The 12783-nt window shown below is 43.5% G+C and overlaps 1 protein-coding gene across 2 annotated transcripts in view; it reads left to right on the forward strand.

The window, feature by feature from the left end:
• Positions 1-8246: 8246 nt before the first annotated feature.
• Positions 8247-12783, forward strand: part of LOC149287163 (WD repeat-containing protein 37) — a 39701-nt gene continuing 35164 nt past the window's right edge. For both annotated transcript variants that reach the window (XM_089493203.1, XM_089493204.1), the window contains exon 1: positions 8247-8384. In XM_089493203.1, the coding sequence (XP_089349329.1) occupies positions 8247-8384 (138 nt within the window). The remainder of the gene's footprint in view (positions 8385-12783) is intronic.

A 12783-nucleotide genomic window follows, 5' to 3' on the forward strand; every position in this document is an offset into this window, starting at 1 on the left:
GAAGAGCTCATTGACTTCAAACTTGTCACCGTCATAGGATGTTACCTTTGTCGGTACATGAGATTTCTGCCCTGCTAGATCTGCCCCGACACGCTGTGAGTGCCACTCAGAGCAGGGGTAACATGATCTCTGGAGTGATGAATCGCGCTTAGCTCCCTGGAATGCTGCCTACTGGAACGCGTAGGGTCTCCTGTAAAGTTTGGTATCGGGGGGGCCGTTTCTCACAGTTTTGGGCCCCTTGGTTCCTGTGAAGTTTAATGTTAATACTACAGCTTACTGTTATAGCCACAAATGCAGTGAAGTGTCAACTCCATATAATGCCCGTGATTTTGGAGTGGGATGTCCGTAAGCTCATACAGGTGTGATGGTTGGCTGTCCACATACTTTTGGTCATATAGTGTACTCGGCTTCTGCTGTGGCTCAGTGAGCGTTCCAACTGGTCTAATGAGACTCCCTGTTCATAATTGCAGAAATTGCTCCTATTGATTCCATTGCCTGATTGGATGCCTGAAGTAACCAATCAGTGAGAGGAACAGTGGACCGTAGATAAAACATTGGGATGCGGCTTCTCCGTAAAGTTATTTATTAAAGATTTAAAAAAAAAAGCATATTAGAGTATTTGAATACGCGTTTTTTTCATTGGCTCTCTCACACTGGAATGTTATTTTTCTGTGTTTGTATTCTGGAAGCTTCCAGAGCTTCCACAAAAGGGGGGGGCAGTAACCTTAAAGGGGAACGCACACATTTTTGGTGTAGCAGTGCGTTGGAAAACTTAGCCAAAGTTTTTCACCAATACACGGCTTCCCGACTTACACAACGAAGCCGCATTGCGCTGAACTCCAGCTTCTCACTCATCCAGGAAGATGCTGGCAAGTACCGGGGGATCACGAGTAGGTGAATATTTTGGTATTAAAAATAAAACCAAAAAAAACCATTAAGTATGTATTACTTACATAATGCTTTATTACAAAAAAAGTAAACGTTGGCCAGGGTGGTGGTGGTGGGTGGGGGGTTCCCCCTTTTCTCCTTTTTTCCTTTTTCCCCTTATGCCTGAAAACAATGTATAGGTTTATTTTTTGCACTAAATAATGCACGGTTTGATAAAGGGACAGATCGTCCTGAAACACAGCCGTCGGGAAAAGGCTTTCTGCGCGAGATGAGCCGGCATGTGTTAAAATCTGGTTTATTGCTTTCGGTGCCGTGAAGCGGCTTAAAATAAACCTGCGTTCATCAAGGACAGGGGAAATGTATCCCGTGAAACCCAGAATACACATCCATTTCAAACTGACCACCAAGTTTGCATGCGTTTGCATGCGTTTGCATGCGTTTCCATGTGGGGGCTTTAAAATGTTTAAATACCCTTATTTTTACTTTGGTAATTTTTATCGCAACACTTTCCACAATTATCTTGGCATTCTGATGACGAACGTATTGCTGATTTATGCTGATGACCCATAAATATACTTTATCCTGCGCTGCCTATATTGAATTCTGTATGCTAAGAGAAAATCCCACCCGGGTTTATGAATGTGTACCGATTCATCTAAGGGGTCTCACTTTAATTATATAAAAAAGTACTGTACTTGCCCTAAGGAGAAGCTGCAGTGCACAGCCTTCCCCATGGTCTGGCAATCGAAGCAGCCAATCAGTGTCAGGCATACACTCCAGTTAAAATCAAGGTGCGTGCTAACCTGTTCATACCGGTGGGGGGGGGGGTAATTTCTTGCATAAAAAATGGGGGTGGGGGTTCTTTAGAATCCCCCATACTTTTGCAAATGGAGACATTGCGTCCAATTTAAAGGGCCCATGCAGCCATCATATGCATTAATGGCAGTTAGAGCGTTCCAGTGTACTGGGATACAGCTAGCTGGCAACCGTGGCTCCCCGTTTTATAATAATGTTATATTAACCTTTTTTAATATTTGATTTTTTTTTTCCACCTTTTTGGTCTTGTCTGTTATTTCTCCCCAACACATGATTTAATGACCTACAGATAACTCCTGATAACGATGATCTGCATCTTTTTACGCCATGTCTGCTTTTTCTTCTTTTGGAATTTTTTTTGTCCTCTTTCTAGTTCTGCTCTACAAGACTTTACACAATGGCATCTATGTAATGGAGTATGAAAGGGTTAATAATCCCCCCGCAGTATATGTACGAGGTACGGTTATATGTCCTTTGTCCCTGGACCTTCCTGAATCTTGACGAACATTATATGGCCCTGCGCGAAAGCTTTGGCCGGCTTCGTTCCGTGTGATGCTTGCGGACGTTCCGTGAGATTGTTCTAAGAGGCTCACTGAGCTCTCGAAATAGGTCGCTGCCGGCTCACAGGTCTTCTTTTCTTTTTTTTTTTTTTTTTTTTTTTTAATTCTTATACCTCGAGCGGCCTGTCGGAAGACGACCTGTTATTATCTCGCGCTAGATTCCTTTGAAGCGTCGCAGGAAGGAGAGCTGGGCAGCGGTGGCTCTGGAAAGGGTTAAAAGCAGACGCGAATTGTTCTGGTTTTTGAGCGTGCCGTGAGGTCAGACCCAGGTTGGGTGATCTGGAAAGCCCTGTCACAAGCAATAACAAAAACCCAGCCTGATCCGATTACTGTTTTTATTGCAAGGTTCAGCACGGGCTGCGCTCATACAGGGTACGGAGTACAATGTCGTGTCACGGCATAGCCTCCTTTAGCCCTTTATATAATAGCCTTATGTCCCCGTATGCTTTTCTTATTCGGTAACATCGCCGTGGCCGTCCGTGAGGACGTGAAATGTCAGCTGATGCTCAGCTGAATACTCTCTGAAACCATTCAGATCCGGCACAGAAACAAATGAAAGAGGGAAACCGACCTCTTAATAAATACATTCTTTACCGTCTACATTTTCTCAAACCACTTTAATGAATTTATTGCAGATTAGAGTTATGGTTTCAGCCGTTTGCCCGAATGCAGCTTTTGCCGACCCAGGGTGTTCTTTTGTTGCCCGTGTGATGGTTTCGCTTGTGTCTTTAGATCATCACGCCCACCATAGGGTAGAATGGTGCAACTTTTATTGGTGTTGGGGAATTCTTTTTAGAGCAAACACAGCTTACTCCATTCACGCAAGTCTACTATTTCATACCGTTTAGTGATGGCGGCTGCTCGCCATTGGGCGCGCGCCAATGAACTTCATCCCAGTGTTCACGGTGTCTTCTTCCCTGAGCCCTCTCAGCATCCATCCAACATGATGGCACTCCAGTAAATTTGGAGCGAAGGTTGAAAAGTGGTCTTATCACCGTGGCGACTAATGCAATGGTCATGCTGGCTGGAGCCGTGAGTCTCTTGCTTTTGTGATAAGGGCATTTTTACAGTGTAGCATCGTGATAACGTTTTACGTATAACCTGATTTGTGCACATGGTAGCCAGCTGGTACATAAGCAGTGGCCCACGCCACAAAAAGGTGCACCTGAAAATCCAGACATCCAGAGCGGTCTATTCACTAAAGATGTATTTGCAGCAGAGCCTTTTAGTCCCTGAATTCACTATTCATTACGAAGGGCTGATACTAGCGCATCCCCCCAGTGTGTAGGACTCGGTTAGGAGACAGAATCTTACTAATAACCTATACATTATACAGGGGCGGAAAAAACAAAAAAGAACTCTTCCGGCAGCAGAAGCCTATTGCGGATGCGCCTTTGTAATAAATATTAACAGCTCTCCTGTCCGTTCTCCCTTTAGGGTTTCTTTGTTAAAGGGAGAGTTTGCAGGCTCCTTGACTATACGTTACGGAGGGGCCGAGTCTGGAGAACATCTCCTGCTTGAAGCGCTTGGCTGGCCGGGTATAATGCATTGTTTAAATGAGCAAGAGTTCTTCAGTCGTCTTACATATTGAATCATGCATTATACGGGGCCCTTCTTGCTGGGGAGTGTTGGCCCTCACGGACGGTTAGCAAAGTCCCTGTAAATGTTTGATGGGTTCATCTTCCGCCTGTCCGCTGTGGTCCTGTCTGGCTGCCGTGACCACTCCGCTGCGGTGAATGATTGATTTAGTGAAGGATTGTTTGTCGGGGGTTCAGCGCTTTATGTAACTCGCTTTCCACCTTTTGGGGATTTGGCTTCAGACGCTTAGTGGAAAAACATGTCCTTTTTTTTTTATTAGACGCTGCAATCAAATATCCGAGCGCGCTTTCCTGTACCGAGGAAACGGGAGAATATGCTTCCTTTCTACAGAGTAAACAATCCTCACATATTCCATGGATGTGCGTCGAACCTCTAGGAACGTTTTTTTCACCCTTCTCATTCTATGAAATCAGTTGTCCTGGTTTAGAAGGACATCTATACTCTTTATTATTGGTTTAACTCGGGGGAGGGGGGGTTTACAGGTTGATAAAATGCCATAATAGCCCATAAACGGTCGAGCGGGCTGGTTTGTCTCTACACATGGCCGGTGTGTGTGTGTTTGGCAGAGGGTGGTCTGTGATTGAGGGGTCAGTAGGACAGTCTCATAAAATATACCGTATTTGCCTGAATACAGGCCGCACTCCCCCCCCCCCCACTTTAAGTCTTTAAAGTGGGGGCGCGGCCTATATTCGGGGTCTAGCGCCCGACGCCTGGGACATACAGTTCCGGGCCCCGGACAGGCAGCAGGGTTAGGATACAGATCCCCCGCAGCGGACCTGCATCCTACTCTCCGATAGCTCAGACAGCCTCCCCTGCCGACACTTTCCACGGCACTTCCGGCACCGGAAGTTGTATACCGTTCTGCGTAGAATAGATGTCCCCCGCCGGCCCCGCAAGACACCCGGGAGTCTGCACTGGTGAGTCTAGGGGAGGGGGGCACGTCTTGGGGGGGGGGGACACAGAGTAGCAGGATATCTCGGGGGAGGGGCAGAGTGACAGCATATCTATTACACTTTAAATTACATTTTTTCTTTAAAAACGCACCCAACTTTTAGGGTGCGGCCTATATCTGAGCCAATATGGTACTCCCTTTTGGGAAAATGTCCCCCCATTTGTAAACCCAAAGGGGGGGGGTTCTCCCTTGTAAAGGATGGTGAATGTCAGACAGGCGGCAGTAACTTCAGCGTTTGGTTCCATGTGGCACGGTCTACACACGCTGGAGGCTTCCAAAAAAACAGAAAGCGTACCCTGCAGCTCCCTCTTAGTAACGGAATGTCCTTACGCTAAATGCAGCGAGAGTTACATTTTAGGTTTAAGCGATCTCTAGCGAAGCGTCCCCGTGAGGACATCCAGGTTACTCCCTTCCAGCAGCAATGAGTTGGCCAAGAGTCTCCCGTAGCTCGGAGTTCCTGAACGCTGAGGACACGGATGGGGGTTTGACCTTTTTCTCGATGTTAGTTTGAATACCCGGCGATGTGCGTATCGGGGAGACTGTTTCAATTTACTGTATAAACAGATCCCGGAAGGATATTAATATGCGGAATCCGCTCTCATCCCTGCCTCCAAAGTAAAAAATCTGTTGTGATTCACGGGCCCTGGGTTTTCTTCTGTATATATATTGTTCTGCCAAGCACGGTCCTGTGTGTACTCGGCTATGTTTGTTTAAGAATAACAGACAAAAGAATCGATACAATGCACTTGATTACCTTTCTGCGCTGCGAGTTCTGCAGGCGGGTTCTTAAGTGTCTGGTAAATAGAATTGAATTATGACGGTTGCCGGCTTGTTACCGAAGCCTGAGAGCAGCCAACTCCTCGCTCGGCTCTGCTGACGATCTCAATCACGTGATCGCCTTCCATGAATGCTTTCTGCTTGCGACCGTATCAGCCTTGTTTACTGCTTTGTACAAAAAAAACTAATTAAAACCTGTACCCTAAATTGCCTTTTATGAGCCCAAATGATATTTACCCGGCAGATTTGGATGGGATGGGAAATGGGGTTGGTTTGTATTGGGAATGCGTTCAGATCATTGGCACGTAAACAGTTTATTGTGTTCCAAACTGCATGCTGGCATCTGAGATGTTTCTAAAAACTATATTATATATAATTTAAAAAAATAAAGTTCTAATAAAGTGCAGAGCAAAAAAAATTAGCCATAAAATCGCTGCATTTTCTTTCTCCCTTTTTGTGACTTGATGCTGTCCCGCGAGCCGTTTTGCTGTCACTTTAGTTCTAAATGAAATAAGTATGTTTCTGATATGTGCCTATCATTTTAAAACAGAAATGCTTGAGAAGCTCTCCTTCTGCGGGAATAGATAAATGATGGCCGCAGAGGTTACCCGATAGGCTTCCCGATAGCAGCCGGGGGTTATTGCCTCAGGTTTTGGAACGTACGATCAGCACCAGAGCCTGAATATCGTACACTTGCCAAGCTTCGTCACCGTTCCGGAACCTGCCTTTACAGAAAAGCTGTTATAGATGATCGAGCAGGGGAGGTGTGTGGCACGCGGCCACCGACATGCGCGTGCCACAGAGACTCATGCCACCAGTCCCGAGTCGCTCCAGCTCGGAGGATGGGGGATTTTCCAGTTGCTTGCAGGTTAATATACCATTATTTGATGAATGTGCGTTTGAGAGATTTTAGAGAACGCGGTTAATGGCATCCATAGCGGGTAAATACCCTTTAATATATATATATATATATATATATATATATATATATATATATATATATATATATATATATATATATATATATATATAATGCGTGTTTGATTTGGGGACAGAGGTCCAACCAGGAGTCTTTGTTATGTTTGATAGAACCAAGACTTGATTCAGACCGTTATTCAGAGTAGTTATCACCACGCAAGCACCATTAGTGTCTAATTTTTGTGCCCTTATCGTTGCCTAACCATGTTTCCTCACCTGTTCTCAAGCATGATTACACTTGCAACGTAAAAGTGTTGGAAATACGCCGTAGGTATCGCAGCTTCTGCTGATAATTTGGCGGTGGAACCCGTTCTCTTCTCCCTGCGTAAATGAAATTAGACAGAAAATGTGCCTGGAGGTTCTGAATTCATTTTGCAAAGTACAACAATACTACGTAATTGGGTGGCTTTTGTCAAAAATGTAAACCTCTTAGCAGAAAATATTTGTGGTATTGAAAAAGTATGGAGTTAATGCAAACGCTACACGAGGTCCCAATGTATGATGATTGAGCCAACAGAAGCTGAAGGACGTTCTTCTGGGCGCGGAGCAGATCCTATGGGGACTGTCCTCTGGTTGCAGGCGAATGTCGCGTACTCGGCCACAGAAGTCTAGTTTTTGGAGGGTAGCTGCGTGTATCTGTTTAGGTTGCAGATCTTGATGCTTCATTGTTAAGGTCCCAAGGACCCCTGGTAATCGGTGGGGCACAGGTTAAGGATCAATGCTGCTTTACGGCGTGCTTATACCTTTCTTAACTGAATCTATATTTCATTTCCCGACATGCTGATGAACAAACTAATGTTGTAAAGCCCCTGTCCTCAGGATTGCCGATTTTCAGCTTCTGCCGGAAAAGCATCTATTTGAGTCTTTTGCTCTTGTTTATGACCTAATTCCAACAATACAGCAACAATAGTATTGTTAGTATTTATGGATACTGTGCTAAAACGTGAACACAAATAACATATAAAACAGCTGTGGTTGAACTACAATTCCCATAATCCTCCACCAGATGAAGGCTTAGATCATACGCATGCTAGTGCATCCAGTGCCGACGTTACCTGCTGCCTTCCCCTGAGTGGGTAGGCTTCTATACACCATTACGTAGATTCTAAAAGTCCATCATTCCTTTCAACATATATTGTTTGTTGAGCTACAAGAAAACAAATTAAAATTATTTTGTCTCAAAGGTGTGAAAAAAAAAATAAAAAATTGGGATTGTCGTTGAATTGAGTTAATTCCATAATTCCACCATCATAAATGCTTTAGCTAAAAATATATCCATGGTTTTTTTAAGTGTTAAATTTATGCACTAACTTCGTAACCCTAATAGCGCAGCGATTTCCACGTTTGACATCATTTGTATAGAATAATCCTTTTTCATAGTGAAACTCATTTGAGATTTCGCTGTAATCTCTTGTGCGATCTGTGCGGTTGGTTCTGAAAAGGTTATCCCCCCCCCCCAAAGAGGTCTTTTGTGTTGAGCTGGCTGTGTGTATGGCTGGTAATCTAATATCCCGGTCTCTGGAACTTGACTCTCCGTGTCTTTCAATTGGCCGCTTCCCATTTGGTCTCTAGTTTTGTTGGCTTCGCGCTGGCTCCTTCACACCTGTTAATGGAAATGTTGTCTCCTTCCTCCTAGTTTGCATTGATCGTGTTTGGAGCCACATAACGAAGAGAAAATGCCCACCGAAAGCGGAAGCTGGGCAGCAGCGCGGCAGACCAAGCAGAAACGCAAATCGCACAGTCTGTCCATCAAGAGGACCAACAGCTCCGAGCAAGAACGCCCCGGGCTCCAGAGGGACATGCTGGAGGGGCAGGTGAGCTCCGCTGATACATCTCGTCTGTAGACTCCTCGGAAACGTTCCACTCGGCTCCATGAAATCTCGTTTTTTCACTTTTTACTAAAGCGTGCATTTCGTCTGCTGTTGCTGCTCCTTTGTTTTTTTGCTTGCGCGGCATCTGCAGGTGCTTGCTGATCCAGATATAATGTGATTGTTTAGGCTGAATAGCCATTCGCTCATCAAGATATCACATTATTTTATTTATTTTGACCTTTGCCTGCTTTTTACAGCCTTTCCACCCACTTTCTCCACGATCTCTTCTGCACAAAATGTGCTTTCCCTGCACAGCGCAGTAATGGTTTCATTACCAAGTAATCTGATTCACTTGGAAATCGATTTAAATCAGGACTGTAATTTCTTTTTTTTTTTTAAATTTTTTTATTTTTATTCTTTCGAATGCTGTATCTGAACTCAAAACATGAAACATGCAGACGGTTTTATTTCATTGTTGGGCTGTGGGTGGAAAAGCTTTTCAAGTAAGGTTGATCTCAAGCTTCATCAAGTCTTATGTCTGACTTGATCCGTTATTCTCGGGGGGGCCATTACCCACCGAGGGCTTGCGTTGCTAAACCTACATGACACATATTTGTTTGGTTTTTATTGGTTTTGTAAATCGGCAATAGGTGTGGAAAGCAGGAAGGACCCTTCAAGAAAGTCCCTTACCCTTTTTCCTCAATCAGACCATTCTAAAATCTAAAATGTACATTCACCTAATAAACGGTTGGCCTTTATACTGTTTTGGGTGATAATAGAGGGGAAACAGCCTTTAGATTTTGTTTTTAGATTAAGACTGATCTTTGGATGCCATATTTTTTGTTTTTCGGTTAACGTTAATCAGTGGAACATAAAGGTTGTCCAGTCCAGTGTATGTATGTATGTGTGTATGTATATGTAAATATGTTTTTTGCCCTGTTTTTATGGTAATGGCTATTTTGCTAGGTTCTGTTGATTTATGTAAACCGTTAGTTAACGGATCAGCCTTAAGAAGCGAGGAGAGAGAGAGCACTGCATGGAGGTGTGTAGCCTCCGGAAGGTGTACAGTTGCCACTTGGCGTTTCTTCTGCCCGCTTTGGGATCATTGCTGTGAACGCCGGGAGCTGATCTCAGTCGGTCCGCGGCTCGGTGTTGCTGGCGGCCGCTCTTCTTTTCGCAGGGAATTTTTTTCTTGCATGGAAATTGAATTCGATCTCCTGCTGCAGACCGAGCTCTGCCTCCTGTCCGGGGAGATGAACGTTGGGCCTTATGTACAATCGGCAATCGGGGAGCAACACTGTAAATGTGAAACGGTCACCATGACAACCAAGTGAGATGTTCCTGCCAGGCCACGTTTAGTATTTTGTACCTGGATTGCTCTTTTTAGTGCATTTTATTGCTTTCATTGTTGCCGACACATTTCACCTGGACTGCACTGAACCTATTCCCCCTGATTCAAAACCGATGAACCGTTTTATCACAGCATACAGACAGTGTTATTAATTGCAATTACTAATTAACATCACATTTCAGTCTTATTTTAATATGTTCTGCGATATCTGTCTCTTAGAAACCCGTGTCCTCTATTATAGACTGATGTGTGTTCGCTAAACGGAGTGTTCACAAGAGTGTCAGAATCCCCTCCATGCATTTGCAAGTTGCTCCTCGCAAATTTTTAAAGGGACCTCTCAACTATCATGCATTAAAGTGCATCTGGTGGCTGGAGTGTCCCTTTTTTAATTAGAGACCCATAAAAAATGCTTCATTCACGCTTTCCCGGAGCCCTCGTTATATGCTTCACATAGGGTGTCTGCCGTGATCTCAATTCTGCCCTGTGGTTTTATTTCACCCGTCCTACAGTAGAATGTGCTTTCAGTATGACCCTATTCACCAAGGGGATCCATCAAGGGGATCTGACTCTGTTCGGAAGACATAGTAAGCAGCGGGAATCCAGAAAGTGTCTTGGTAACAAAACACCCAAAACATGTTTGTCAGACAACCCTCGCAATGTGCACTTTCCAGTTCTGTCTAAATCGTGTTATGCCTAAAGAGAATGCATAGAAGTGCACAGTATACATACTATACATTAAAATATAGGCAATGCGCTAAACCCCATGGTAGCTACGGTATATCTATAGTAGCCCTCCCCTGGTTTGCATATAAGTTGACACTGCTCTTCATATTCATTTTTAGTGATAAAACCCTTTTATATGAATATGGTGACACCAGCATTATTGTATTCTGATATGAGTGACGGGCTTTGTTTTTGTGTATTTTAAGATTTAGATGACTTTTTCACTGTGTTTTCTGTTTATGTGCAGAACGAGACATTGGAGTTTCTTCGGGGCCAAAAGAAACTCTTAGCTCAGACATTCGAGTCCATTTGGCGCAGAGCTTAAAATAAAACGTGTACCACTTTCTCCGTGTACTATAACTATCCCAACTTCGTTATTCTTGTCTCGCTGCCGGGGTATTTCCCATCTATTAAGGTAGCCGAGCGTAAACGGATGGAAAGGAAATTGTTACTAGTCTTGGTGTAATTTCTGTTTCCTCGTCACTTTCCAGAACAGTATTCTGCAGGGATTTCCTCTTCTAGACTAGCTTTATATGAAAGCGTTTCTTTTGTTATATTGTTTTGCTGAATTCTTCAGTGGAAAGTGACCATAAAGAGATGTGTTGGTCACTTTTTTGTTATGGTTTTGAAGCTTTTAGATTAATGGTGTAATGAATTAAGATGTAGAGCTGGTTGAATCCATCCTCCTGCCTGCTCGCCGCTCCCTGTATGTTTGGGGTCAATCAGATGTCTCCCTGATGGTATTGAATGACATACCAATATCTGCCTATACATCTCAGCATTGAGGAGACCATTCATTCTGACCAAATCCCCAACTCCATTTCCAGAAATGCAGCCCCACACTTGTAAGGAGCCTTCTCCATGCTTCACTGTTGCTTCAAACACTCATTCTTGTACCTCTCTCCTGCCCTTCCATGAACAAACTTTTCTGCTACAGCCAAATATTTAACTTTTCAACTCATCAGTCCAGAGCACCTGCCGCCATTTTTCTGCATTCCACTCCCTATGTTTTTGTGAATAGTTGAGTCCATTGACCTCCAAGTTGGAGGTAGGGCTTTTTGGGCAGACTTCTCCAGGTAGTAGATGGTTATACTAGGGTTCCACTATTTTCTGCCAATGCTGAGCTGATGACACTGCTTTACATCTTCTGATTGTGAAGGGAAGTAACCATAATTGATCTTTTATCTGCTGCACTAAGTTTCCTTGGCCGACCACTGTGTCTACGGCCCTCAACATTGCCCATTTCGTTGTGCTTCATCAAAAGAGCTTGGACAGAACACCTGGAATCCCCCATATAACTTGCAATTACTGCCTGGGAAATATCTCGGTGAGGTATAACTACCTTGTGTCTTGTTGCTGTGCTCAGCGTCGTTATGATGTATGACTGTTGACATTAAACTGTCTTCAGCAACCTCACCTTAGTGAGCATGGCGGTTCCTCACCCAGTTTCATTCCTCTTTCACAGCTGTTTCTATTTCAGTTAATGATTTTGTTTCAACCTACATATTAAATTGATGATCATTAACACCGGTTTGGCATAATTGTCTAGTCCCCTAACTATATACCCCCAAAAAAATCCAGACTTTGTGCAAGTGTCCCTAGAAGAATTTATGCTGTTTTGAGGACTACGCATGCGCACACCCAATATTAATTTGATTAAGATCTTCTGTTCACTCGCTTTGCGTTTTTGTTAAATGATAAAAGTATTAAAATGTCTATTTTTGAAAGCATTCTTACTTTACAGCATTTTTCACACCCGCCTAAAACGTTTGCACAGTGCTGTATTTATAATAGCCTTTGCTACTAATTGCGGCTTTCATAAGACTTGATCCGTTTAATTCTTTGTGTTGTTTATAACGGGAACCCCAGGGGCTATTTTTATGAGCGCAGTAAGAAGCCTAGCAGGGAAGATATTTATTTCAAGCCGGTCTCACAGCGCAGCTTTCCAGGCTGTAAACAAAGCCAGATTTAGCAGTTACTGTTTAAATAAAAGGGGTCTTTAACGATAAATCACCACTAATATTCATTGGTCCAAATAACATCCAAAAAGAAAAATAAGCTAAAAATTTATTTATTTTTTTCTTTTAATTTTCACTTAACATGGCGCCGCCTTTAAAAATAAACTTGCCGCTAACCAATAAAGCATACAGCCTGCCAATATGTTTTTTTTTTTAAAGATATTTGTAATAAAAGATTTCAGCCTACTTGTTGGGGGGGTTTGGGCACAGTGGGCACTCATCTAAACCACCTCCTTTTTCCTGTTTTCTGCACCAGTTAGAAAACATGTTACAAAGATTTATAAAGCTGTTAAATGAGCAGCCAATCAGG

Source organism: Sceloporus occidentalis, unplaced genomic scaffold, assembly GCF_023333645.1.
Source record: "Sceloporus occidentalis isolate IW3139 unplaced genomic scaffold, rSceOcc1.0.p SCAF_63, whole genome shotgun sequence".
NCBI lineage: Eukaryota > Metazoa > Chordata > Lepidosauria > Squamata > Phrynosomatidae > Sceloporus > Sceloporus occidentalis.